This window comes from Haemorhous mexicanus, chromosome 5, assembly GCF_027477595.1.
Source record: "Haemorhous mexicanus isolate bHaeMex1 chromosome 5, bHaeMex1.pri, whole genome shotgun sequence".
NCBI classification, from domain to species: Eukaryota; Metazoa; Chordata; class Aves; order Passeriformes; family Fringillidae; genus Haemorhous; species Haemorhous mexicanus.
This window is the reverse complement of record NC_082345.1, coordinates 26,438,658-26,466,619: the sequence shown is the minus strand read 5'-3', so window position 1 is coordinate 26,466,619 and position 27,962 is coordinate 26,438,658. Positions and strand designations below refer to the sequence as shown.

The following is a 27,962-nucleotide window of genomic DNA, read 5'->3' as shown; positions in this document are numbered from 1 at the left end:
CCCAGTTACCTTCATGATCCCATTCCAGTTGTCACCTGTGGACACCTGGAAAAGTGTGAGGAAGGCCATCCCAAAGTTCTCGAAGGTGGCGTGGCGGCTCATGCCCTCACAGGGGTTCTCATCGTTGCACACTGAAAAACAAGGGGAGTGCAGGGCACAACACTCAGGGGAGGACACACTACCAGCCCTGAGACCAACAACATGGGCTCACAACCTGAAGACCTCCAGGTAATGAATGGTATCAGCACTCTGCTCAACAGTTGGCTGTTGGCCATCAACATGGAAAAATCCTTGATGGCCCAGCCCCAGGAGATCATGCAGTTAACTGCTGCTCAGGGGGATCCTCCCAGCATGTCGTTGTGCTGCCTTTCTTCTTGATCAATATTCCGTGGCAAGAGATGTAAACAAAATTTCACAAACTTTGTCTTGTAATCTGGAAGGCAGTGTCGGGGACAGAGTGCAGGAAAAGCAAATGCTTAAGAATGTAAGAGAAAATGGAGGCTGCTCTTATTTTGCTAGCCTGTTAGGATAACAACAATTTAGAGGGAAATCCTCTTACATCAATTATGCATAAGGGAGAATTAAGTGCATCAAATAACTCAGTTCCTTTATTGAAGAGTTCTGATTTTGAGAAACCACAACCAGCATGCCTGTAGGTCGCATTGAAGCATGGTCTGCTTGAGACTTACCCAATTTTCCAAAGAGCTCCACTCCTAGAGCAGCGTAGATGAAAAAGAGGAGCATGAAAAGGAGTCCAAGGTTCCCCACCTGAAAGCAAAGGCACCGTCAGCCTATCCCAAAGCCTATTTCATCTGTAAAGAAAGTATTTCTGCATTTCCAAGCCTGAAGAAATCCTGGTATGCAAATGCAACCAAACAATTGCTCAACAGTTGAGAAATGATCACTGATGGCTCCAGTTGCCATCAGGGCTGGGGGAGGAGCAGGAAGGTGGGAAGAGAAGGCATGGAAAAATTAAGGACTTAATGGGTTTTTTGAAACACTAAACAGTTTCTGGTCTGAATGCATGGGGTCACTGGGCCTACGTTAGGATCATCACTTCAGGAATCTAATTTAGTCATTGCAACTGCTGTGCAATCCAAATTCAGGAGAGAAATAAATGATTCAGCCCACCCACTCCCCTGGACTGCCACATCCTGGCTCCCTACATACCCACTGGAAGGAATTATTTCTGATGACTAAATTAGACACCATAGTAAATGCTGTGAAAGCACAGTGCTGGGTCTGTGTCTACAGGGCGTTCAGAAAAAGAAGTTAATAAAACTTAGCTAAGGACTACGTTTCCAGAGGGCTCTTTAAAATTAAAGCTCTATTCAGTATTAAGAATTGCTGCAGTGTAACAAAGACAGGAAGGGAATTGAAACAGGACAACTGGAGATGCCTTGTATGCCATTAGCAAACCAAAATCCCTGATTTTAGTCTGTGCTCTGGGAACAAAAAGAGAAAGGTCAGGAAGAGGAGAAAGTGCAAAGGAAAGGACAGCTTATTTTAAACTACTTCTTTTGGCAAAGCAAATAAATCTTAGAGAATAATATTATAGATAATTCAATTGTCCCCCGAAGACCCGGTGTATAAAATATGGAGACTAGATTCGTTCTTTTAACGCTGAAACTGGTGGATTTTAGACCTTTAAGTTCAGATTTTTATGCAACTATAAGTATGGAGAGCTTTTTTTATCCCTGCCATACAACTTTATTAATCAAAGCCAACCTGTTATAGGAAGTAGCAAAAGCCAGTCAATAGGAAGTCACAGGCTTTGATACCAGAGGGATTAAGTACTGCTTGTTATTATCTTCCAGGGAATACCTAGAGACCAAACTTTCAGACATCTGCTTGCTTTGAGGCAGATATTACTGACCTCCAAAAGACCTGGCCCACAAACTTGATTAGCAAAGGAGCTGTAGGCAAATGGGAGACAGAAAAATAAGAAATGAGAAAGTGTGGAAGAACATACTTGTGGGTTTTGGTTAGGACCAGAAACAGAGACTCACAGGTCCCAGCTGTGCTCTTTGCCATCTTGAGCAAAACAGTAACTGTCTGATGACTCTATTTCTCTGTCTACATGACAGTGATATGAATATTTCCTCCTCTCTTATTTATTATCTGTATTTTAGGGGTAGAAGTTGAATCTCATCATTTAAGTGCAAATATATTGCGGAGTCCTCTTACCAACAGTTTCTGGATACTATTTCTTAATATCTGTGTGCATTTATCTGGGTTTCAGAATAAACATGCCACAGACATGCAGACACTGGATCTGAAGACCTGCTCTGTCCCAGATCCTTTCCTGAGAAAAATCGTCTGTTGTGGCTCCTGGAATGGAAAAGAGCAAGGTGCAAAGAAGCTGCACTGAGCCAGTCTGTGGCAGCAGAGCCAGAACTAATAAAAATTTACATTCCAAATCTGCCTGCACTAAGAACATCCTCTATCTCCCCTTTTTTCTATTGTCCAATGTATCTCACCCCACAACTATCCTGAATGATCTTGAATATCCTACAAATGAATTATTAATATTGTTGTTATTACTATTATTATAATAAACCACAAATAGTTATTGCTTAATAAAAAGCATGGAAGATCAGACAGAGTTCAGGATCCATAAAAGATCACAGAGTTTCCTTTTCACTTTTGTGCCATCATATTCTACTAATTCAGATTGACATTTATTGTCACCAACACCAGAAGTAAATTCCCTGGGTAACTACTCATGCTGTTTTCAGATTGATTCCCAGCTCATCATCACTCACCAGCACTGGCACATTAGCTGATAAATCAACTGACAAATGCCTGTGCATTTTGATATCACGCAGCAGAGCTGCCTTCTCAGGGCCTGCCAAGGGACCGGTCTGATGTATGATCGGCAGAGCCACTTGGTGCCATTACTCCTTGCTTAACAATTCTCCCTCAACAATCCAAAAGGAAGGGGACCAGACTCCCTGACTGCTCATCCATCACGGAGAATGCTCACAGTGGGCTTGAAGCCTGTGTAAAGCACCGTGTCAGCATCTCGTTTGGGAGCAGCTGCCACTCACAGCTCATGAGATCCTTCTGTCTCCATGTCTTGCAGCAGACACTTAACTGCCGGCTGTGTGAGCCACAACACAGCGTGTCACTGCTTCTCATGCATGAGATGCTCAGAAACACAAAGGGATCCAGGAGGAGGAAAGAAGAAAAAATAGGAAGGGGGGAAGCACTGGCTAAGAAAAGGAGAGTTCAAATGAAAGAGAAGGAGGGAAAAGGTGATACATTCGGGGAAGGGTGAGAGCTGCAGTGATGGAAAGATGTCCTTTCCTCCTGAAATGGCTTCCAATCACTCTTACCTTCTTATGGAGAGGGGAGAAAAGAGCCAAGGACTAGTTGCAAACAGTTAGACACTAGCTAACATGCTAACACTAGCTAGACATGATGGGAAGAAACCTACCCTTATCCAGGGGTCAAGCCTTATTTTTTCCACATGCTGGAGAAGAGAGATGTGAGGTGAGCTGTAACCCCAGGAAAGACACAAGAACTTGGACATGACCTTCAGGCAGTTGCCTGCACAGCACAGTGCCTGCACACCACTCTGAGACCCCACAAGAATCAACCCTTTGGAAAAAGGGACAGAAGAGGAGAGTCTTTTGGGAAGATGTTTTACCTGTGGCAGGGCTTGAACAACTGTATCCAGCAGGGCTCGCATTCCTGTGGCCATCTTCAGTAGCTTCAGGACTGCCACAACAAGCACAAGAGAAGTGTCAGACTGAGCTCAGAGGCATCCTTTGTGTGACTTACTAATAACAGTAGCACAAGACAGACGTCCTGTCTCTCCTTGCCCTAGAAGAACTGGATTTTCCCCTCATTCCTCTTCTTGCTTTTGATGGTACAACCCTAGTTGTTCCTTCTCCTCAAGTTGATATCCTTTTTACTCAATATTTTGTTTCTGCCACACATGTCTGTTGGGTTGCTTCTCCTTCACCCAGACACTCCAGCCACATGCTTCTTCCCAGGAATGTGTATCCTATTTGTCCTTCTGCTATGATTTTTCCTTCCATCACTTTCTCTCCCTTCAGCCATCTTCGCTGTTATGCCATCTTGGCACACCTTGGCCACCCCCTTACCTGGCAAATTTCAACCTGCTCAGTGGCCTCTGCTCCCCACATCGCTACTACAGTTGCCCCAGAAATGAGTAACAGAAAGTTCAGCTCTCACATGATCTGCCCACCCTCCCAGTGCTTCACCTCCCATGGAACCCGAAAGCCTGAGCTTCTAGGCTATCCTAGATCCTAGAATCCCTGCTGGGAAGGACACCCCAGAGGCTCCTTGAGGGCTGGGGACAGGGCAAGCTCACAACTTCACAGCCTCTGCTCAATGAGTCATGGCACCAAGATGCACTCAATGGCCACATGCACCCCTGCTCTGGCCAGTGTCTCTCTCACCCCGGGCGATTCGCAGCACCCTCATGATCCGGATGATAGTGGGGTTAATTGGGAGAGCAGCATTGATTTCAATCTCTTCCAATGTGATGCCCATGACAGACAGCAGCACAATGGCCAGATCTAGCTGGTTCCACCTTTAGGAGAAAAATTGAAGAGAATAAACAAATTCAAAACAATACAAATATACAAATAAACAGAGTTTTTCCATTTTCCTGAGAAAGAATGGTACTTGTCTCCACTTCATCCTAAACATTTCCTTATGTATGAGTTCAAGGCCCGCTCTGAGTCAGCCTATGTGGGCTTTTCCAGAGAAACAGAGATTCACTTTGCACACACCCTGAGCAGCCAGAGGCAAGCCAGCCTGATTTGAAAGCATGGAGCTGTGTTACTATGGCGCTATGCTTTGACTAATGGGCTCAGCTTTTTACGGCCCTACCTTGAATCAACTTTGCTATATATGTTCTGCTTTTGCATGCTCACAGTTTGCCTCAAGAGCAGGAAAAAAAATGTCTCGCTCTAACCTCATCCCCTTTGCTTTCTAGCCTAACCAGCAGACTGCAACCAAGAGGCAATTTTTGGGCAACTCTTGCTACTGCCTAGGCATTGCAGCTTGCAGAGGATGAGGTTAGGTGCATGTGGTGCAGAACTGGGAGGCAGTCAGAGCACTCTGCCACCACTTCACGGTCTGGACAGGGCACCATCCCCAAGCCTCTACCCCAACCCAGCTGTCCCACAGCCACAGCTGACAACCCTCTGCTCACCTGTCTTTGAAGAATCGTCGCAGACCAAATGCCACCAGCTTGAGGACTGCCTCAAACACGAAGACAGTGGTGAACAGGTAGTTGCAGTATTTGAGGGCGGTCTCCAGGGACTGCCACAGAAAGAGAGGGAAAAGAACTGAGGCAAAAGCAACATCAAACACATAACCCCTCTGTGTGGGGACTCTCCTAAGTGCCAGGAACTCATCCTGGGGTGCGGCACTGCCCCAGGTATTCATTGTGGGGTGGGGAGGCTGCCCCATGCTTCCTACCTACTTCAATGTGGAGGTCACCTACTAAGGGCAACCACCAGCCAGCTCCTCTGCCCATCAGAGACGGGATCAGTTCTCAGGATCAGTTACTGCTCCTTTCTTCTGTATTGCTCAGCATAATCTGGAGGAGAAGGCTCTTGCAAGAGAATCCACAAAATGCCATCAGGCTTTTCTTCTGCCAACAGTCTGTGCCACCTGAATGACACCTTGTTAATGGCACTGGCATAGCTATCCACCAGGAGTGAAGCACAGAGGTTACTCTGGGTGTGGATTCAGGTCATCTCTGACCAGAGGAAACCCTGCTGTGCCTTGGTCTGGTGCCAGCATATCACATCTCTGAGCTGTTTGGTTTCTGGTTCTTTTACGTGCTGCCCCTTCACGACCACCAAGAACCAGTGCGAGCAGTGGGCAGCTTTTGGTGGCATTTTGTACTGGCATGGTTTGAAGTGCTTTGAGAAGATTGTTTAACACAGCCTGAGAGCAGGCTGGCTTGGCAGGAGCTGTGTTCCAAGGAAAGGAGCTGAAGAGTAAGGAAGAGGAGTGACTTGTTGAGGAACAAAGATCTGATGTGAGGATGCCAACAGATAAAGGTTGAGAGTTCCTGAAATATAAAACTGGGCACCATCTAGGGAAAGATGAAAGCTGGGCAGTTGGGCAAGGTGGGCGGGAAACAGAGGAGCCTGGCAATAGATTTGAATGAGGAGAGATTCAGCTCCTGATCAAAGCCTGAGTTACCTCAGGCAATCTGTTCAGACACCAGAGCTCTCACCTAAACCAAGGGTCTTCTGAAGAGAAAACTGAAATGTTGCTGGGCAGATGTCATGATGAATGCTTTGTCTACATATGGAGGTAGAAGGCTCCTTTGATATGTGCAGTATACATTTTTCCCACCAAAAGCATCTGCAGCTTTTGCAGGAACATTGAGAGGTACATGGCCTTCTTGGTTTTCACCAAGCAAAGTGAAAAACTTATTTGGCCTCCAAGGTGCTGTATTTGGAACCACGCCCTGCAGCTGAGAGAGGCTCTGCTCAGCACTTTGGCCCTGCAGTTTTTCAGAAAAGGGGGCTTGGTAAAGATGGCCCATCCCATGACATACAACCAGCCACTCTGGTTCTCTCAGCTGAGGCCATAAGGCAGGGGAATTGGGCTTACATTTGGAAATCTGATGCAAAGCCTGAAGCTCCCAGGACACTGTTCCTTCTACCACTCCTATTAGGAACAAGGGAAAAATAAAAAGCAGAGCAGGCAGCTAAATTTGAGTGACCCACATATCCACTTACTAATATAAAGCACAGAGACTTAATTGTACCATGCTTTCTAGGGGCTTGACTCTTGCTCAGACACCTTCTCTCTATGGATTTTAATGGGTAACAAGTGTCAGAGTAGGAACTACCTTTCTGGATGCACTTGAAAATTTTCACACAAATTTGCCTACTACCAAACTAATTCCTACAAAACTTTAACAGTAGTTTTTAAAGACACTCAAGTGTCCTATTTATGCTGGTGGGCAGTGGTCACCAGAGAGCTGTACCAAAATGACAATGTCGGGAGGCAGGACTTATGTCCATGATCTCACTCACCACAGGTTGGTTGTAGTGCTCCAAGGACATAGTGACCACGTTGAGGCAGATGATGAAAGTGATGAAGATGTCCAGATAGTGGCTGGTGCAGACCGAATGGATAAGGAGGCGTATGTGGCAGTAGGTAGCATAGTACGGCAAACGCTGCGCCTCTTCAGTGGAAAGAGGGATATGGGCAGAGTTAGGAAGAAATCAGAAGAAAGAGAGAAATGGGTAAGAAACACTGAGGAGGGAGAAGGTGTAAGCTTGGTGAGAGGTATTGAAAGAAATTGGAATGTAGTTAGGAGAGAGAAAAAACAGAAAAGAATAGGTAAAGGACATAGGGAAGAGGGGGGAAAAAATGAAGAAAAAAAAAACAACAAAAAACCCACCAAAAGAAGAAATGGGGAAAAATATGTAGGAAAAAAGACAAAGAATGAAATACTAGGAAAAAAATCAATCTGTTAGACTGTGTTTGTGGGAATGTTGCTAAATCAGCATTTCATGTCTTGACAAATTAAGATCACTTTTGATAAAAGGGAGCAGATGGTTCAAGAAGAGGCCCTGGGGTGTTATAGGAGAGAAGGGGAAAACTGGAGCAGAGGAAAGGAAAGCATGCCCATAGGCTGTGAATGGAAGTCTGGGTAGTAGGGATGATTTCCAGGAGCAAGTATGCTTCAGCAATTTTTATCTAAAGGTAACACAAAACAGGACAGAAACACTAGGAATAGAAGGTTTCCTTCATGACAGAGGGTTTTAGATCCCAAGGAGTGACACTGCAACACTGGGGTCACTGGGACACAAAACACAGGGGTCTTCCTCTTTTTTTTTTCCCCCCTTTTATTTAGATTTGAGTTTAAACACTAAGAATGGTCTGTCCAGGTTCTTCTTCAACCACCAGCTGAGCTGCATGAAGCCCAGGTGGGACTCTACCCGAAGCACAGGAAGCGCATCAATGTGTGCACGCCCCATGCCAACAGTGCCTGCTGGCATGTGCACAGGGGTGTTTTTTGGTACGTTATCTCCTGAGGAGCAGGGTGCTAAAACCCTTCCCCAGTGCCCTCCCTGGAGTCCCAGCAGACCTCCTCAGCCACCCCTCTTCTCCAGACCGCCCCAGTGAGGTGTGTGGTGACACAGCAGTGGTGTGGGGAGGAAGGCTGAGAGCACGGCCACGAGCGATGGATTTTGGAGACCAGCTCATTGGGAAAGAAAAATAAGAGGAAAAGGTTTTTCTCAAAAAACCTTGGCCTACGAACCAACCAAACACTTAGGCTGTGCCTTACTCCTTCGCTTCTTCTCCAAGCGTCGCAGGCGCTTCTCCTCCCGCCGGCGCGCCTCCTCAGCCTCCTGGTGCTGCCGGCACTTGTGGAAATTCTCCACCACCACCCCCACGAACATGTTGAGCACAAAGAAGCTGACGATGAGGAGAAAGGAGATGAAGTAGAGTAGCATCCAGGGGTTGTTGTTGATCACTGGCTGGAGTGGGAGGAGAAGAGAGGCAGACATTGTCTTAGCGGTAGAGGAATAGGGATGCAGTGGGTGGCAGCCCAACAGATCCTGCTTTACAAGGTATTGAAGTACCCATGAGTGGGACAGGAGGGAGCCAGCGTGCCCAGAAAGACACATGGCATTATTGCTTCTTCATTAGAAATAGATAAAGGCCCACTGACCCTACCACAGACACTCACAGGATAGCCACAGCTACACCTTCCTGCACGGACTAGACAAGGCCGTGGACCTGACCCCTTGCAAACAGGTGAGCAAAGGATTCAAAAGAGGCCTGAAAAGGACTCTTGGTTTGAGGGAGGCACTGAAGCAGGATGTTAAAGGATGCTTCTGCCTTACAGGCACAAGGAAAGTGAAAAAGTCTTTTCACAAGAAAGTCCATGTACCTGCTGGTCAACAGCCACAGCATCGAGTCCATTATACATAATATTGACCCAGCCATCCTTGGAAGCCAGAACAAAGAGGGACATCAGAGCCTGCAACATATAAAGCAAAGCTGATGTGGAGCAGGTGCATCTGGCAGGCAGAAAAAAAATTATTGTGGGTTTATGCTCTTACACACACAGCACTGAAATACTCTTCCTGTGTCTCTGCACACATCAAAACCTGCTCTTTCCCCCATGGAGGACAGGGACGGGGTGACAGGGAGCCATGTGCAGCCAGACCCATCACAGGAGAGAGTTTGTGAAGAACATGATTTTCATGGCAGAAGAAAAAAGAAAATCAAGCTCTCTGCTGCCACCACTTTTCTTTCCCACTCATCCTGTAAGTGTCATTCTGATATCAACCAACTAGTGACACAGCTTCTGCATGGGCATGCATGCCAAATAACTGCTCCTTCTGGCTTTCCAGGCACTGCATCTGTTCCCTGGGGAGGAGACAAACCATGTGTTGGGTTCCCATCAGAGAGAGGAACTGTGGGCAAACTCACCTGTCCCAGGTTGTCGAAGTTATACTTGTGGTGCACCCACTTGTAGTTGGCTGCCACGCAGTCAGACCGGTTGGTGATGTTCCTGATGTCGACCCCCAGACAGTGGTAGAATTTGCCCTTGAAAAGCTGCAGGAGGGGAGTGACCCCATCAGCCCCTTTCCCCACAGGGTTCCCCATGCTCCCTGGGATGTATAGAAGCTGCCAAGATGCTGCATGGCCTGCAAGACTGCAAGCCACATTGAGCATGACAGGGACACCACCAACACAATGTGCAGCACAGGCTCAACCATTGCAAAGGAGGCAGGACCACCCTTGTAAGCTCACACTTGGCTTTTCAGCCTTCTCCATTGCTCCAGGGCAGCAGTGACTGTAAGCCCACCATCTGATAGCCCTTAAGGCAGCCTTTCTGGGTAGGGAAAGTATCTTCTAAAGGGAAAAAGTATCTTCTAATCAGTCCCCTAGAGTAATCTTCACTCCCTGCTTTCCAGTTACTGAGAGTGCTGATGGGAAAAGAAGATCTCATCTGAGGGTAAAGAACCAGAAAAAACATCCTCTTCTTCTCAAATATATTTTTTCACAAAGCTGCACTGCACTTCTGTGACTCTTCTGCCCAGGGCTCTTTTCCCCATATGGAAGGTACTGGATTGTGCATTTGTACAGATGCATCAGAGCAAACTAAGTATAGCGCATTCCCTGAGATGGAAGTAACACCCACACCCTTGCTCCTCTGCAATGCAACAGCCAAAAATAAGGAGGATTAAATTAAAAAATTAAAGAAGTTTGTGGGTGGATTTAGGGCTGAGAGTGAGGGGGAGCAAGAGAGCTGACTGGGGGCAGGGTTCATGCAAGCAGGCACTGAGCTGCTTGCCCTTGTGGGGAGACATGGAGCCCTGGAGTCCAGGGAGCCCTGTGCTGTGCCAGCCCTGCGCTCTCGCTATGACACTGACCTAAAACCTGACCCACCTGCTGCCAGGTGTGAGCACTAACTCCTGCCTCTCATGTCCAGCAACGCCTGCACTTGCTGAGCACCTGTCTGTGCTTGCCAAAGGCTGTGTCATTATGGAGATGACTTGTGGAAGAGAGTAAACATAGAAAATTCACTGGCTTCGCTGTCTCCCCTGCTCTGCTTGGCTGCCTGTGTCTGTTATAGGACCTGGGGGTACAGGTGCCTGTGGAGTGTGGGCTCAAGGGCTGTTTGAGGGACAGTAACAACCTACCTGCACACCCAGGATGCCAAAGATGATGAAGAAAGCACAACAGATGAGGACAATGTTTCCTATGGGCTTGAGGGAAGAAATGAGGGTCTCTACCACCAGCTTCAGACCAGGGGCTCGACTGATGACTCTGGAAAGGAAGGAAGGGGAAGGGTGACAGAGGGACAGGGCAGGGACGTTTGACCTAAGCTAAGCATTTTCAGCAGCAGCAGACTCCTGCCTCCATGTGCAGTGACCCCTTGGTGGAGATCCCTTCCCCGTGATAAAAAAGCCTTTTCTCTCCCATGGATTTGTTCTTTGATGAGGAACCTCCAGCATCAGACCCATATGGCTAAGGGGGACCTCCTTGTGGCCTATTGCTTGTTAAAGACCACACTTTGCCTGGCACAGCTGGATCTGACCCTGGGACCCCTCCTGGGGATAACCAGTGGGAGAAGGGGGCCAAGCAGGGCTCGGTGGGGTTCTGACCGGAGGGGACGTAGGGTGCGCAGCAACCGGAGCACTCGCAGCACCCCCAGGATTTTGGCACCACCAGCAGAGGCCACTGAGACCACAATATCAATGAGAGACACGAAGACCAAGAAGCCATCCAAGATGTTCCAACTGCTGCGGAGATAAGCCTGGTCCCCAAAATACAGGCCTAGAGAGACCACCTGGAAGAGAGGGGAGAGAAGAGGGGGTGAAATGGCTCCTATGCTACCTGGTAGAGGGCAACTATGGAGAGAATGGGAGGAGGGGGAATAGTTATCAACTCCTCATGACACTGAAATGTCATCTCATTATCTTTTCCTTTCACCTGGATGTCTGTGAAGGGAAACACCTTTTTTCTGCCTCCCTAAGTAACATGACACTGTAGGGGACACACAGGAAACCTTTCCCTGCCACACCAGAGAGACTTGGGGAAAGTCTCCTGGCTCAGAGATCGTGTGGGAGGTAAAGTCAGGGACCAAATCCATACTTTGGCTCTTAAAGGAGTAATTTGTTTGTCAGCAGTTCTCAAAAACAGTGAGTGCTACAGAAATTGGTAGTCATGGGGAGATACTAACATACTGCAAATCACGGTCAAAATTCAGATGTGAATTTTAGGGGTTTAACTTCCAGCACACAGTTTTAGGACTTTTCCCCAAATATGAGAAGGGAATAACAAGGTTTTCTGATTGTTGCAAAGTACTTTGCCATCTATTGAATAATTATCTCAACTTTGAGCATGTCATTAATATTGTTGTAATGTCCCCCTTTCTTGCTCCAGGAGAAAGGGAACGGACATTTGACATCATTACAAAATCCCTACTCGAATGCCAGCTATCCTTCGTGAATACTAAGATCCAACTGGATCTAATTCTTACAATAAACATCTCCTCTATGCCTAACAAGACAGGACTGAACCCCAGGCAGTATCTGCCTTTATAAAGGTAGAGGGAAGGACTGGCACACCAAAAAAAGGAACACACATTTTAAAAGGGTGCTGAGCAAATATGAACAGTGTTTGACACTGGAAAAAGGCTCTGAGCTGTTCTCCAGTAACTTACCTTCAGTGTCATCTCAGCTACAAATATTGCTGTGAAAATGTAGTTGGACACAGTGAGAAAGATTCTTTCCTAGAAAAAAAATAAACAAAAAAAAAAAAAAAAAAAAAAAAAAAAAACAAAACAGAGAAAGACCTTAAGTGTATTTTGACTACTTCTTGTTAATCTGTCAGTCCCCTCTGATGATCTTGATATTTTTGCATTCCTGTGAAGGGTCTGAAAGTTGATGAAGTAAGGGAGATGTTCTTGGCAGAGGTCAGTGCTGGGCAGATTTCAGCTCGTATACCTCGGCTGGGATCCTATGCAGCTCTGCCAGACCATAGTGGATGGGATTCTTTTGCATCCTGCAGATCTGGTTTCAAGGGAGCCTCTGCCCTTTTCTGTCAGTGCTGCTCAGGCCTAACCTGCTGCACTGACCTGGCACTCCTCCCCAAAGAGCTGCTGAGCACAGACCACTGATTGTGTCCAAGTGCAGCAAAGTCTGGGAGTCAGCTAAGGCAGACAAGCAGAAAAAGTAACTTCACTTGCCAGCTTGAGCCACCTCCAAGATAGCTCAAGAGCAGCATACATGAATGATGATGTGCCATTCCTACAGCATGGAAGTTACTTCTATCTCTCAGTTCCACTCCTTGTCCCTTTTGCTATTCATCCCTTATATGCAGGCTCCTGGAGGAGACACTTGCTTTCCAAGACAGAAGGAACTAGGCTTTCTGTATTATAAAGTGGGGCTGTATTATAAAGCCCCATTACAAGAGCCTGCAGGGGAAACACATATTTATGTCAATTACTAATATTTAGATATTTGAATAGATGAGTTGGAGCTGGTGTTTAATGCTGAAGTTCTTCAGAGATCATAGCAGTACCAGGAACACTCAGGAACCACTGTTAGAAGTTGTGCTATAAAGTGTGTGACAGGTAATGGTTCTCACCGTGCTTCTGTGTTCAATCTGGGGTCTTTCCAGGGCAATGGTGATGCAGTTCAGGAAGATGAAGGCCAGCACTACATGGTCAAATAGCTTGTGAGCAATGATGGTCTGGCAGAGGAGGCGAAACCTGCAAGAGAGTTCCAGTAGGCACCTATGCCTTGGGCAGAACAGATGTAGGAGGAAAGAGGACACAGAATTAAGTGTTCTGGCCAAAACTGGGCTCTGATATAGCAGCTTTCCTATCTCTGACACTGATGTCCCTTGGAATGGCAATAGCCCAGGGTGGTAAATCGTCACACAGGGAACCTGGAGCAGAGCAAGGGCAGAGCAATGTGCTGAACCTCCGTTGATTTCTCCAGTGCCAGAGTGGTATCCTAACCACTATGACCGACCCTGTGCTCCTCTCCTGCCTTGTAACGAGGCTGAATTCCAGTTTTCCTCCCAAACTCACACTTTGTACCCCTCCACAGCAAAGAGGCCACATGCTGAAAGCTCAGGAGAGGCAGGTAGGTTGGCAGATGTGGGGACCACACTTCTGAAAGACACTGTGTACGTTAACATAGGTGTCACACAGAGCAAAAAAAGCTCTCTCTCGTGACCTAAAATGACAGCCCTTTCTTTTCAAGGGGCAATATGAATGGGTGACAATAATGTTAGCTGGGGTACGTGAACATTTTCTCCTGGTGAGATCTCTTTAACAGGAAGAATTCAACCCAAATTTCCCTTTTTTAGGCAAGAAGGGTTCTAACGTTACCCTAAAAGGTGTGATGTAACTGCTGGTAAGTTGGTACTGGTACTGTAAATTAAATGAAGATGCTATTCTGGTACCAGGGGAGGAAATATCAGTATTATGGAGTCATCAATAATACATTCTTTATCCTCTTTGTGTTAACATTAGTATTCCCTGCCTTGCTTTGCTATAAATATTTATGATTACAGAAAATAAAAATGGGATGCTCCAAAGGGAGGGAAGATCACAATAGCTATTTAGGATGCTCAACTTTCCTTTCATTGCCACAATCTAGGAAAAGAAATGCCTTTTGGCTGTAGAAGGGACAACGGAGGAGAAAATACACATTCTCAGCTGCTAAGTTTGAAGTTGCCACCTAGCATCAGGGGATATGGCCAGCAGAGCAACAGAATCTGCCCCATCTTCTCAACCCTCTCATGGCAAAAACCACACAAACCTGTTCTGTGGAGAGAAGAGATATATGGACCAGTCTTCCCGTAACTCACACCAGTCTGGCTTATAGACCTCCATCATCTTCCGGATGCGAAAGCACAGGCTCTGTAGGGATGCAGCAGAAGCAATTGCCACTGGTCACCTTTCCACTTGCCTGAGAGAGATATTTTTCCTTTCACATCTGACTCAAATGCACCACTACCTGCTTTTCTTTAATCCCTTGATTGAGAAAATCCACTCAAAGGCAACAAGTCATGGAAAAAAAGGTAGAAGCTGCTTTGCCAGGGCTTTTTTACCTCTTGGCATCTGGTTACCTCCCCAGATCATGAAAATAAAACTGCTGGTCTCCCTTCTAGAGCAGGATGCTGTCCCATGATGCCTTCTTAGAGGTGTTAGAGGGACTGTGTTACATGAGGGCAATGTTTCCTACCTGCCTCAGCTAAATGAGAAGCTAGGACAAGAAGGCTTTCTGTTGGCACTTGGGCTGAGAATTTCATACAGACATTTATGTCTGCTCAAATTTCTGCTGACCCTCACTCCACTTTTTCCACTCTCTGATGTGCTCACAGATTGCTGTCCCCCAGGCTGATACCACAAAACCCACTTGCCTTGCCTGCGGTGCCTGTGCTTCCTGCTCTGGTCTGCCGATGTTCCCCACACAAAACTCTCACTCTTGCACAGCCTGACCTCCCCATCTTGTAGAAATCACTGGCTGCAGTGCTCTGAAATAACAGCCCCTGACTGACCACATGTACATCGCACATCTGCCTTCCTCCCACCTCCCACCTGCCTTGCAAGCAGCCTGGCAATGTGGTGTGAGCTTGTCTGTGCCTAGAAAGTCCTATCTGCATTTAGTCCTCCAGCGGTCCTCCAGCTCTCCTAAAGCACCTTCGCAAGCTTTTCCATCCACACGCAAGGAAGCTGAAATTTGAGGATGGATTTGGGGTATCCCAGAGCACTGTGATGTAATCCCAGGATCCTCCACCAAGCACTCACATAATCTATTTCTTCATCATCCTCTCCCCGTTCTTTGTGGTTGTTCATCTTTGGGAAGATCTCCTTGACAATACTGGGCATTTTGCCATTGCAGTCCTGATGCTCACTGGCCCCAGGAGGTGCTCCCAGCCTGTGGGTCACTCTGTGGCCAGAAGGGACCGAGGCCAGCTCCAGCAGGTCACAGGAGCCTTTGTTATCCAGAGAGAGTGTCCGGCGGTGATGAAGCACCCTTCCTGTCCCATCCGGCTCCCCATCTGCCGCCTTGTGCGCTTCCCCAGACAGGAGGGACTCGTGCTCAGCTGAGGGAGGTTTGTGTTTCAGGCTGTGTCCCCGGGCCAGGCTGTTCCAGCTGGAGCGACGGCTTCCCCAGGCTCCGCTGCGGCTCCAGGCGCCGTAGTGGGAACTGCGGGAGCTGGACTGTAAGAGTGGGATGGGGACTCAGTGACTCTGGCACGAGGAGGGAGCATGTGCTCCTTTCTCAGACCACAGACTGCTCCCTGAGCCCCTGAGCCAGAAGGCTGCCATTTATCAGACACTGAGCTACTTGCATGGTGGGATTCCAGCAGCAATCTCAGTAAATCTGACAATAAATTGGTAATGAGTTAGCAATGGTGTTGACTGTGATTACTTTATAGCACCATCTGTGTGCAAAGTACTTTCAGGGGGGGCAAGTAATAAAGCCAAAGGCCAGGTGCCTGATACTGTTACTTACACCAGCACAGAGCAAGAGTAAAGTTCTCAAAGAATCTGACTGGCAGCTTTACACACTGCGCTTTGGTTAAGGATAACACAAGGTACAGGGTGATGGATCACCTGACACACCGTCTTTGAGTCCAGTCTTAGTAAAAGGGAGAAATGAGAGAAACAGGCTTGCTGGTTACAGCCTAGTCCAACCACATCAGCAAGGTATCATGTCGTACATGGCTGCCAGCACTCCCTGTTTGGAAATAACAGGGGCATGAACCCTTTAAGCCCCAAGGCACTACCCAGAGCTGAGTGGGTAGAAAGACCAGAAGCTGATGTTACAAGGTGGGCAGGTCTGAGATGCACTGGCTAGACAAACCTACATACTTGGGGAAGTGCTATGGGGCAGCAGAATGTGCCATGGGGAGCTCAAAGACAAGATTTCCACTGTTACAAAAGCTCTGATAAAATCTCATCTGTAATGGGACTTGGTTCTGCCATCACTTCTTAACTCAAGGCAACATTTTGTGTCCTTTAATCTAGGAAAACAAGGAAAAGGCAAGGAGGAAAAACATGTTCCACTGTAAGAGGGAGATTGTCTTCTTGGTGTTCTCCCTCTCCCACACTCAAAGGAATATAGATAACTAATCTGGAAAAAGATTTCAAAAATCTGGAAATTTAGAAAAATAATGTGAACTGACCTGGATTCTAAAGACAGGCAATAGAGTTGTGTCAGAAGCCTACAGCAGCAGGGCAATCCTCCCCAGAAATCCCCAGATGATGGCAGAAAACCAACGAAGTGCTTGGCCTTCAAAGGAAGGGTATGATACACATTTCTACTCCCTCACTCACCAAGGACCGCTGGTCATAAGTCATTCTCCCCAGGGACATCACACTGCTCTTCCGGGAGCCAACAGCAACTCGGATCTGGTCAAGTTGCAGTGAGTTGCGTGAAGAGTTGGTGACCCCCCCAGCAGCCACTGGTGGGTTGGAAGAGGGCAAGGATGGGTCCAGGTGCCCATTAGGTGTCACAGGAATTGCACAGAGCTTGGGATCTGAGTGGAAAGATGCAGAAAGAAAAATGAGCAAAGAAGAAGTTGGGTTCCTCACTATCCAGTGACTGTTTTGATGCCTAAGCAGTTTAGCATGTTAACAGCAGCCAACAGATTGTTAGCCCTTTAGCACCAATCAACATAAATTTCTCTGATTTAGGGTGTGGTGACAAAGGCAGCGCAAGCTGGGAATGCTTTAAAGTAATCTCCTCAGCCTCCAAAACCAACCACATCTCTCCTTGGGGACAGACAGACGAGCAGAGTGGTGTCCAGGCAGCCTCAGACTGATAGGCAGAGCATGAAGGCAAACAGAGGGACAAGAGCGTGCGTCTGCATGCTAAGAGCAGACACCAGCGTCTTCAGGTCTGAACAAATTCCACCTGCTGTCAGATTGGCTACTTAAAGCAGTTAGGCTGAAACATTGGGCAAGAGACTAAGATACAGGGATAGCCACAGCCATCCATGTACTGAGGTCATCTTAAAATTCCTGCAATCATACTGCACACAAAAACTCCATCCCAGTCTATTCTACTACACTGCCCTTCTTCAAATGACTAATCCTTGACCTTTAAGATCTAGGACACTTTTGAGGGAAATCTTAAGTCCTGCTGATGACCATCAGCATTTTTTGAGATGCATGGAAAGGACAGGATGTTGAATTTTAATGCCTGAAAGGACTGGAGCAATCATTTTTGTTTGACTTATTGCATAATGAAGGTCACCTATGCACATCTGCATGACAGACAGCCACGGGTCCACTAACACCTCTGTAACCTCTTCCTCCTCTGCCATCTCAGGGGTTTGACTGCCTGCATTCAGCATAAGTTCTGATATGGTACAGCCATGTAACTCAGGATAGGACTGCTTTGAAAAGAGCTTAGTTGCAGGAAAAAACTGAGAGACAAAAACTGGAGCCACTGCTCCCTGCTGTGGGAGCTGCATTTATGCTCAGAAATGTGCCCATGGTGCTTGTCTGAGTTGTGCTGTGAGAATGTTTGTGCCTGTCCTTGCACCTTGCTGATCCTGATCTTGTCTTGCTGACTGGACTTGGCTTGACCTTAGACCTTCCTCACCACTGTGGGTTTGCCTGGTAATTACTGAACCATTGGCAGACCCTTACTAGTGTCAGTGGACTTGCTCTGCTCACCTTGTTTAAGAGTGTGCAATGTGGCCCCTGCCCTACTGCCTGGCTCTCTGTCCCCTTCAACTCCTGGCTCACCACCCATTGCAGAGCAAGCTACTCTCACTGCTCCCTGCCACCAAGTCCTGTTTGATGTATAATACCTCTTGTAGAAAGACTTTCAGTCTTTGAGGGATAGAGACCTTACCAGGCGGTTTCTACTCAGGTTGTTCCCTCTGTTAATTATCTCTCCTTGAAAATATATGGCTTTTTTTCAGCCTGAATTTGTCTAGCTTGAGTTTCGGACCTTTCCAATCTCATTATGCTTTTTTCTGCTCAATTAAAGAACACAACCCCTTCCTTCTGGTCTACAACTACAGAGAGAGTGATCAAGTAACTTTCCTGATTTCTCTAAGCTTCATTAGTCTCTCACTATGAGGCAAGGCTTCCAGATTTGCCTGAGTTCTTTTTGCCATCTTGGTATCCCTTCTCCAAATGTGGGTTTCAGATTTGGATACAGTGTTCCTGAGATAGTGACCCTGAAGTTAACCAGAGACAGCCTCACTTCTCACTTCCAGTTGCTGTTCTGGAGGTCATTCAAGAACTGTTCCACTTAGCTACCACATTCCTCAGGATGCCAACATGTCTCTGTTTTTCCACAAATAACACCACAAACTGGCATAAAGTTCAAAATAAAAACTGGCAAGTTCTCAGAAGCGGGAGTAAATTTTCTGCAGAATCTGCTTTTAGGTTTCTCACCAAACAGCAGTAGGACCCAAGCAAATTAGAATGTTTGAGCCATTGTACCTGAGCCTTCCTGGACCTCTTGGAACTGATCAAACTCCTCCATGTTTGAAGAACTCTGATCTTCATCTGAGTATGACCGGTTGGCATCACCCTGGAACACACAGATTTAGAAGTTGGAAACTCAAACACAAAAGACCATTTGTTTTTGTCTTTTATTTCTGGAACAACTGCAGAATTGTCCTTGGCAGTCAGGCATTGTGTGATCACTGGAAAGAGTCTTCTGTGATTTGGGATGGCTGATAGACTGCACTGCTGCTTTTGGATGGGTAAAGGGCTCACCCCAAGGTAGGTTCTGTCGTGTTACACAGAACAGAAACTGTGAATCCCCTTCCAGAGCCTCTTTCCTTGCAAGGAATAACACTCCTATTTTTTTCTTTTGCTTAATGGAATACTACCCTAACAAGAGTTATTTCATGAGTGAAATTAAAGAGGGGTGATATTTTCTAAGTCCTCCAGTCCAGTATCCTCAAAGTGTCACAAAGGCTCCTTTTTTAACCCCTCTATTCCTTTTCTGATGAAGCCTTGGTGGCAGCTCACCTCAGCCTGGAATCCCTCCACAAGAATGGCCACCAGAAGATTGAAGAGTACATAATTCCCAAATGTCATGAGAGCCACAAAGTAGAGGGAAGCCCATGGCGAGGTGGAGGCCATGCCATTATAGAGTACAACATTCCAGTCCTCCTGGGTTAGGATCTGCAAGAGAGGACGAGAAAGTCAGAAAACATGAAGGAAGAACATGAAGCATATTCCCAGAAAAGGACAGACAGAGAATACACATCAGGGCCAGACCAGGCCTCTGACCTTCCCCATTAACACACACCCACTGTCACTGTCCAGCTCTGGCACTGCACCAAAAACCTTAGCTGAGCAAAAAGAAACAAGAACAACCATTAGGAGAGTCATGTGCTGAGGTGAGAACGTTAAAGCTGGGAGTTGCCACAGCAGGAGTGACTTTTCCCACTGTCTCCTAGGAAGGCCCCCTGTTTGAGATATACACCAGTCTTTGGTTCCAATATACAATTGTTCTTCTTCCACAACCTTTTGTGCTGTCAGGAGTCAGTGCAGTGCTCCTCAGAGAGGAACAAGCATCTCCTGATCCTCTTCACTTTGCCCTGGCCCACCCATAGAGAGCAGAGTGGGCTCACCTGGAAAACGGTGACGATAGCCCAGAGCAGGGAGTCGAAATTCTTCCGGTCAGGAACTGTATCTCCTGTGTCTGTCCTGAGGCTGAACTTGCAACCAAAGATGTGCATTCCCAGGATGCTTTGGAACAAGATGATGGCAAATATAAATATTTCTGCCACCACAATGAACTCATCAGAGTAATTATCTTCTCATGAAAATCTAATGCAACACCACAGCAGCAAGGGGTACAGCAACACAATCAGACCACTGGGAGCTATCTGTGAAGAAGGAACTACATATTGCAACCCCGTAGGTCACCAAAAGTTTTGCTTTCCATCTCTTCTGACTCAGAGCTCATATATTCCCTCCAACCTGTCAGTCAGACCTGTCCTTTCTATTGTCCTTTTTGCTCTCATATGTCTTTATCTTGCTATCAGGGCATCCATGGCATGCATGGACAAACTTTCTTGGTTGCTTCCTGCTGCTCTTCTGCCAGAATCAGCCTCCAGACTGAACTGTTGCTGTAGCTAGTGCTGATTAGCAGGAGACTTCACCTATCCTGTAATGGGACATTATGCTTAATGTCTGCATTTGCTGGCAGTATTTCACCACCCCATCCAGGCCAAAATCCTCACCTGCTGAATCCAATTTAAGGCAGGAGCAAGTTCAGTCCTTATGAAAAAATAAATTTTTGTCAGTCCTGTCTTGGCCTGGAGCAATGGGCAAGATGAGTTATGCAGTCACGCTCTGAAGCTGTTGTCCCCGTGAGCCACACAGTGCCGCTCCAGCACACCGTGAGCTGACTGCCTGCTCACCTGAATATGAAGATGAAGAGCATGAGGAGCATGCAGAAGGTGGCTACGTTGTCCATAGTCTTCATCAGCACCACCAGCTGTCGGCGCAGCGCCGGCATGAACCGCACCAGCTTCAGCACGCGGAGCAGCCGGAACGTCCTCAGCACGGACAGGCCCCCGTCTGCCTGGCCAATGATCTCCCAGATGCTGTGGTCCAGAGAGGCACAGCAAGGACGAGGGACAGAACAAAATACAAGTGAGCAAACAGAAGAAAACGAGGACTAACAATGCTAAGTCTTCACTTAGGCATTGGCAGTATATGGGAATGTGCCCCTTGTTGACAGAGTGACAAAACTATCTTTTGTTCTGTTAAAAAGGAAATAAGCCTAGAAGTTTCTCTCCTTAATTAGGTGAAATGACATCTCATAGGACCTAGGGGACTTCACTTCAAACTTAAGGATAGCTAATTGGACAGGAGCCAAAAAGTCCCACCTGAGCAATTTAGTAGAAAAAGAAGAGAACAAAGAAACGAATCGCTTTTGTGAGGTGTTTTACCAGGGGCAGGAGGACCTCTTGTACCTGGCTCGGTTTTTCTCTGTAAAGAGTTTTGTTATTTTGCCTTTTATTAAAACCTTTTTGTTTCCAACACTACCACAGAAGCCATCCTGCTGATTTTATGCCTTCTAAGGTAGCTGAGCTATCTTGGGTGTGAAATAGATCTCCAAGAGCTTATGAAACCTGGCTTGAGGAGACCCCTATTTCAGCAGTACAAAAGGATGAGAGAGAAAATCTGTCTGAGCAAGGCAGAAGTATGAACTACAGGCTTATCCTTGCATGTTGAAAGCTGCATTTATGCCTTAAGAACATGAATGGGGCAGTACATGTTGCAGGAATGAAGAAAGGCTTGCAGCATCAAATTCCAGCAAGACAAGTTCTTTTATCACACTTTAAACCTTTGTAACATCTTCAATTTGTGCATTTTCAAAATATTTCACAGCTAACATTTGTTGGACCTTAACAAGACAGTTGCAACTGCCTCCACTCTACAGAGGAAAGAACTAAGGGACAGAAATGCTGTGTGGCTTCCATAGCACCAACACTGAGCATTGGGACAAGACATCTTGGTCTCCCAGTCCTTGGCCTTGTGCATCAGCCCAGCTCCTCTCAGTGTAGCTGCTAAACCCTTTTTGAAATACTCTGCAAGCTCTGTGGTACCCTTTTCTGTGTGTATTTCAGCTGATCCCCAAGGCCCTTGTCACCTGATGATGACGATGATACTGTCAAAGATGTTGTAGGGGTTGCGAAGGTAATCAAAGAGACCAAAAGCAGCAAGTTTCAGGATCATCTCCAGGGCAAACATGCTTGTGAAGACAACATTGCTGATCTCCAAGATGTTGGTCAATTCCTCTGGCTAGAGAGAATGCAAATTCAGAGAGTCAGAACTGAAAGAGCCCTGAAATTACGGAAAATAAAGTGTTACCATTCCCAGGGAACAGGGTCTGTAGGGAGTTGCAAATTTTCCTGGGTGAGACTAGAGTGGAGCTGGATAGCAACACTTGCACTCCAATTCTTTGCAGATTTGCTACCTTTATCATAGATTAGATCTCTAACAACTTTTTTTACTAGAGGCAACCAGGAGCCTCACAGCCATTCACACAGCCAAGGCTGACCAAGCATCTCCTACATCCCACCTCAGATCCAGTCCCCTGGCTAAAGGCTGCTTTATTTTGGGCAAAGAACTTGAGTATTTCTTGAAGGAGAGAAAAACTGGTTGATTTGCAGTCAACCTCTTCCTTCAAGAATTTCTTCCTCTGAGATTTCCACAGGTAGCCGGCCCTTATTTCACCCCGCCCCCCCCGAAATTTTGAAAACTTGCCCACGAGGAAGGTCTCTCCCCATGGTCTGCAAAATCGCTGTTTTGCTGAAGGGCGGCCTTTGCACTGGCCATGCCTGTTACCTATACAGCTGGTGAAAAGAGAAGTGAGGGAGGAATGCAGTTCTGGTTCTGGCTGTCTGCCTGGAGCTAGGGTCTGCTTTAACCCCTGCTCTGAGGGGCCAATTTCCTTCCAGGTGAACAACTAAACTGGAAACTGCTCCTCACATCTCTGGCTTCCCATGTCCTTTGTTAATTTCTTGCACTCCTCATTGCAGCTTTTTATTAAAATAGTCAATGTCTTTAAAATGAAAAAAGGTGGAGATGGATCAATTTCCATCCATAGTTACATCTGAAAAGCAAAACCACCCTGAAAATGATGGAGAAAAAAGTGAAAATAAGAGAAGAGAGAGAAGGAATGAGCAAGTTCATGTGGGAAGGGAGAGATGAAGATCATTTCACCAAGGCCCAGCAGTAACAGTTGCTGAGAACATGAGGTCTGTATGTTAAACTGAGATGCCAATTTCAGTCTGAATCAAACCACTATGTCAATGAAGCAATGCAAAAATAAGCAATGCAAAAAAGCAACAGGTTATGATGATGGCTTATCCTCCTCTCTGCTTTCCATACATTCTCTCGTGCTCCTGTAGGGAGCAACTGATGTTTGAAAAACCATGCTCGCATCTTGCTTGTGGAAAAGGTCACCTGTTCCTCTGTCTCTCCTTCTCTCCTTGACATCTGTTTCCCTAGTCAATCCTCACCTGTTAATCTGTTTCTAATGGATCATCAATCAGCCCCAGCAAAGCATTCTTTCTAGACAGAGGGACAGGAAAGACTAGGCAGAGAAAGAAACACAGAAAGAAGGGATAAGCAGATATAAAAGCAGAAAAGAGAAATCAAAAAGCTGGAAAAAAATTAAACTCACTAGCACCCACAAGAAGAAGAGAATGAAAGAGTTGTTTTAAATAGCATAGCAAAGAAGTAAATGCTGGGAAAGGAAGAGCAACACAAAAGAAATGAACTCAGGGAGAAAAAAGAGGTGATAAAGAGGAGCCAGATGGAGAGGCACTAAGGCAGATCCAGCACTGCAGTCGTTTCTGGAGACAGAGCTAACTTGACAGAGTGCAAAGAGCCGTCAGCTGGGGCCAAGGCTGCAGGGTGGGGCTCACCAGGGCTTGTGTCCTGTGTGGCAATGTCCTTGCTCCTAGGGTGGTGTGGCTGGGAGTGACAATGGATGAGGCAGGTGTCTGGGACTCTTCTCTGCCCGGGAAGTGAGAACTTGATGAAGAGGATGAGCAAAGGGGAAAACTGGTTCTCTCCTTTTCTTCCTACCAACACATGGGCTCTCCGACACAGTGGATGTGTCACCTTGCAATTGTGAGGTCTCCCCAGGCTTCCACAGACAGCATTCAGGCATTCAGCATCTAAACCTTTCCTCCTCCCAGGTTTACCTAGAAACTGTACATTGAAGAATCCCCAAGGAAAGAACTGAGCTCAAGGCTACTTTAGTCCAAGAAAAAGAAAGGAACACCAGAAAACTCCCCACAAGCAGTCTGTTCACACCGCCAAGACAGGACAGAGTGATTTACCCATCACACTAGAAGTGAAACTTGAACATTGTGGGAACTGAATATAGGGGTAAGGAGGATGGCTTGAAGGGGCAGAGACCCCAGGGGGCAAGGCATGTCCAGAGCCAGTGTTTTAACCAGAATTCTTAATCTATCCTGTGTATGGACTCTTTCCCAATCCATGAAACGATCTAATTCACATCTTTGTAGAATAAAGTCCCCTATCTTTGTAGAATAAAGTAGATCAAATACTGAGAGTAAAAGATATGATTCAGATTTATTTCAGCACTCCTGTCCCATGATCAGAAACTAGAACTGGGGCAATAGAGGGCAGCAGCTCAGCTTTTTTCTCCCTTTCAATTTCTTACTAACTTTGGAGCTCTTTTGCCAGATTTGACTGAAAATATAATTGGTCCATTATCTGGCAGCAGACAGAAACTCCTGTATCAGAGGAAAGGCTAAGAAAATACAAATCCCCATGATGCCCCTGCAGAAAAAAAGTTTCTCCTAACCAGGAGTAATTTTGCAACTGTCTAGAAACTGAAGAGTAATTGATGTGACCTATGCAGACCAGCCCTACTGAACCTACACATCACCTCCTCTGTGGTGAGATCACGAAAAAGGAATATTCCATAAAGAGATCTCTCCAGCCTGTCTATTTTTACTCACAATTTCAAAGTCACTTGGCAATAATTAGAAGAGCCATAAAAATCAGCTATAGAACATCCCAGATTTTACATAAGTTTAATCACCACCCCACAACCAATGCAGGATTACATGATTTTTATACTCTGGTGCTACAAGTCTGAGGTAGTGTGGTTTCATCACCACTCCAGGGAGACTGCTCCATCCTCTCTAAACATCACTATGATGAGCTGGCTTGGACATTTGCTGAATGTTTCTGATAAGGAGCAAATAAAAAAAAGAGAAGCAATAACTGTAAAATACAAACTTGTGAATGCAATAAACGCTGGTATAAAGTGAAATCACACAGGCTAAAGGATATGAGGGTACTGATCCACAGGATGGGTCTAGTTAGGAAACAGGGGTTCATCACCTAATCCACACGTAGAGACCTCATAAAGTACTGATCTGATGTATGAAGGAAAACTGTAAGTAGATACTGGAGAAGATAAACCAAGTCATTCAGCTGTCTAAAATGGCTGCTAATGGCAGAGAGGCTCGAGTCCAACAAGCCATTCAAGAAATACATGATGAGAAAGGCAGTCTGGGAGATTCAGCTGGGACAAGCTTTTCATTCTCATGCTGAATAAGGGAGAAAAGTCAGCAGCACCAGACCCACTGTGAATATTAAGAAAAAAATAAGCCTCTTAAAAGAATTCTTCTGGACAGCCACAAGAATCTAATATTTTCTACACTGGATTTTAAAAATAGACATTTCCAAATAGAGGCAGATCTGAAGAACTGCTAAAACTATTTCAAGTAGGACAAAGCTTGAAATGATGGGGCTTGGCTTATGCAATGTCTCAGCAATATCTAAAGGCCTAATACTGAGAATATTACATGGTATATTGCAAACTGATGGATTTAAATAAACATAGCTATTTACAAATGATATCTTGTTATAAGATCATGGATTAAAAATGACTCATAGAAATGCAGTTTCTCCTAAAATGAGTTTACTTTCCTCACAAGAAATATATATGCAGATGGAAGCTGTCTTGGCCACACAATCAGGACTGGATGAATAAGCCAAACTAAGCCAAATTCCAAGGTCATTTGAATATGAGTAAAGTTATTTGAGTTGCTGAGGTTAAGTCTCCTGGAAGAAAACCACCATGAATATTAAACCCCTGAATTATAACAAGCAGTTTAAATTCATGTCTTTCTGTCTGTTGGCCAAGACTGGGCAGCACTCATGCATGTGCTCTGTCCCCTGAGTTCCTGTGTTTATAAGCCTGAAACTTGTGCCTCACCCCTTAACCTGTGGGTGCTTTGGTCAGCTTGCTGGTGAACAGTCCATAAAAAAGTGGAGTGGCAAATTGCTGACACACATGCCATGAGCTGCCCAGCCAGGTATGTCCCCAGAGAGTGGCTGGGCTTGTGACAGCCCATGTACCAGAAAATAAAAGCTCAAGAGGTCTCCATAGGCATTAGCTCTAGGTCAGAAGACATCACATGATGAGATAGCTGAAGCAACAGAAGCTTCTTCATTCATAGGATGGTGTCACCCTGCAAATGACAGATCCTGGTGGGCAGAGGGGCTTTGCTGGATTTCGTTCTATGAAAAAATGTGCTTTTGGGAGAAAAGACAACAGGAAAAAGAGAAAGAAAGGAGAAATAAGTAGGCAATGAAGCACCAATCTAAGATGTACTGATGGCATGGTCTGAGAAAAACTTGAGGAGACCAAAGGGAGGTACAAATGTCTGAATTAACTGCTGACAGAAAAGTACTCAAAATTCATGGTATGTCCCAAATATGTTTTAGTCTTTTTGTGCCTGGATAACAGAACTCAGTGCACATTTTGAATAAACAGGCTGCACCACATTTTTCAGTTATGATCAGTTTGGCTGACAGCTCTTCTGGTAGAAACAGCATGCAGGGTCATAAGCTTTTCCCAACTACTTATGGATAAAAAGTGATAGTACAATTTTAAGGACTGTTATTAAGAACCTGCCACTAGAAACCCCAAGGCTGCAGAGGCAGATCCTACTCTGCTGCAGGCTGTACAAACACAGCAGAGGCATCCTAGAAGGGCTTAAATCTGCACATACAATAGCCAGAACATGAGAGAAAATTCTCTATCTCCAGCTCAAGTATTCTTCTGTCAAACTATTATTCACACTGTGTCCATTAAACCAGGATGAACAATGGCTCTCCCTGCTTAGTGATCACATCTTTAAAATACCAGTGGGCAGTTTTCAAATTGTCCTGGGCTCCAGCCCTTAGTCATCTCTGTGCTACGTGATAAATACTTTGCTCTTTTTTATCTATTTCCATGAGTCAACCCCTCCAGCGTCTTCTTCATTCTCCTCTCTTCTGGGCTCCTGCCAGTATTTTTCTGGTACTGAAGCAGCCAGTGCAGTTTTGAATTCTGGGATCAAATTAAGGTGTCACAGCCTTGTATCAGAAACTAGCTGGGCTTTGAAAATTGGTTTAAAGCTTGATACGTGGGTGGGATCCAGACATCTGAGGCTTCAAATACTGCCTCAGACACTGTGTTGCCTCAAACAGGGAATTTAAGATACTCTGGGTCTGAAGGTATCTTCATCCTGATACAGCACAGGACAAATCTGAGTGCCTTGCTTGAACTGGGCTTGCTGCCTGTCTCTTTGCTGCCTGAGACTGTGCTCAGGACTAGACTTCACCTTGGCTCCAGAGCTTCAATACAGTCAGCATCTGAGTAGTGCAGCAATCTCTTATTTTGTGATCTGGGCAGACACACGGAGTAAATCTTGGTCACATTCAGACTGGCAGCATAGATCAGAGATGTGGATGTACAGCATGGACTATTCAATGCAAAGTGCAGCAGAGCTACCAACCAGCAATGCAGATGCAAGGTCATGGGCATGCTTAACCCCTTCTGACGCTGGCACTGCACACCACAGTGCAGACACAGTCTTTGTCTCCCAGCTATAAAATGAGGGCACACAATTCCTCTCCATCTCACAGGTCT

General features: G+C 46.0%; 1 protein-coding gene across 1 annotated transcript in view; it reads right to left on the bottom strand.

Moving 5' to 3' along the window:
- The window catches only part of CACNA1I (calcium voltage-gated channel subunit alpha1 I), a 147,900-nt gene that overhangs the window by 10,250 nt on the left and 109,688 nt on the right, over positions 1–27,962 (bottom strand). Inside the window, exons 10-30 of the mRNA XM_059847875.1 lie at positions 22,143–22,294; positions 20,905–21,090; positions 20,110–20,227; positions 19,502–19,657; positions 18,965–19,055; positions 16,838–17,040; positions 15,302–15,718; positions 14,310–14,410; positions 13,126–13,249; positions 12,200–12,268; positions 11,139–11,323; positions 10,674–10,800; positions 9,457–9,582; positions 8,912–9,001; positions 8,303–8,495; positions 7,041–7,192; positions 5,192–5,301; positions 4,431–4,564; positions 3,653–3,723; positions 690–768; positions 10–131 (exon numbers count right to left, since the gene is read on the bottom strand). Of these exons, the coding sequence (XP_059703858.1) occupies positions 10–131; positions 690–768; positions 3,653–3,723; positions 4,431–4,564; positions 5,192–5,301; positions 7,041–7,192; positions 8,303–8,495; positions 8,912–9,001; positions 9,457–9,582; positions 10,674–10,800; positions 11,139–11,323; positions 12,200–12,268; positions 13,126–13,249; positions 14,310–14,410; positions 15,302–15,718; positions 16,838–17,040; positions 18,965–19,055; positions 19,502–19,657; positions 20,110–20,227; positions 20,905–21,090; positions 22,143–22,294 (3,006 nt within the window). The remainder of the gene's footprint in view (positions 1–9; positions 132–689; positions 769–3,652; positions 3,724–4,430; positions 4,565–5,191; positions 5,302–7,040; positions 7,193–8,302; positions 8,496–8,911; positions 9,002–9,456; positions 9,583–10,673; positions 10,801–11,138; positions 11,324–12,199; positions 12,269–13,125; positions 13,250–14,309; positions 14,411–15,301; positions 15,719–16,837; positions 17,041–18,964; positions 19,056–19,501; positions 19,658–20,109; positions 20,228–20,904; positions 21,091–22,142; positions 22,295–27,962) is intronic.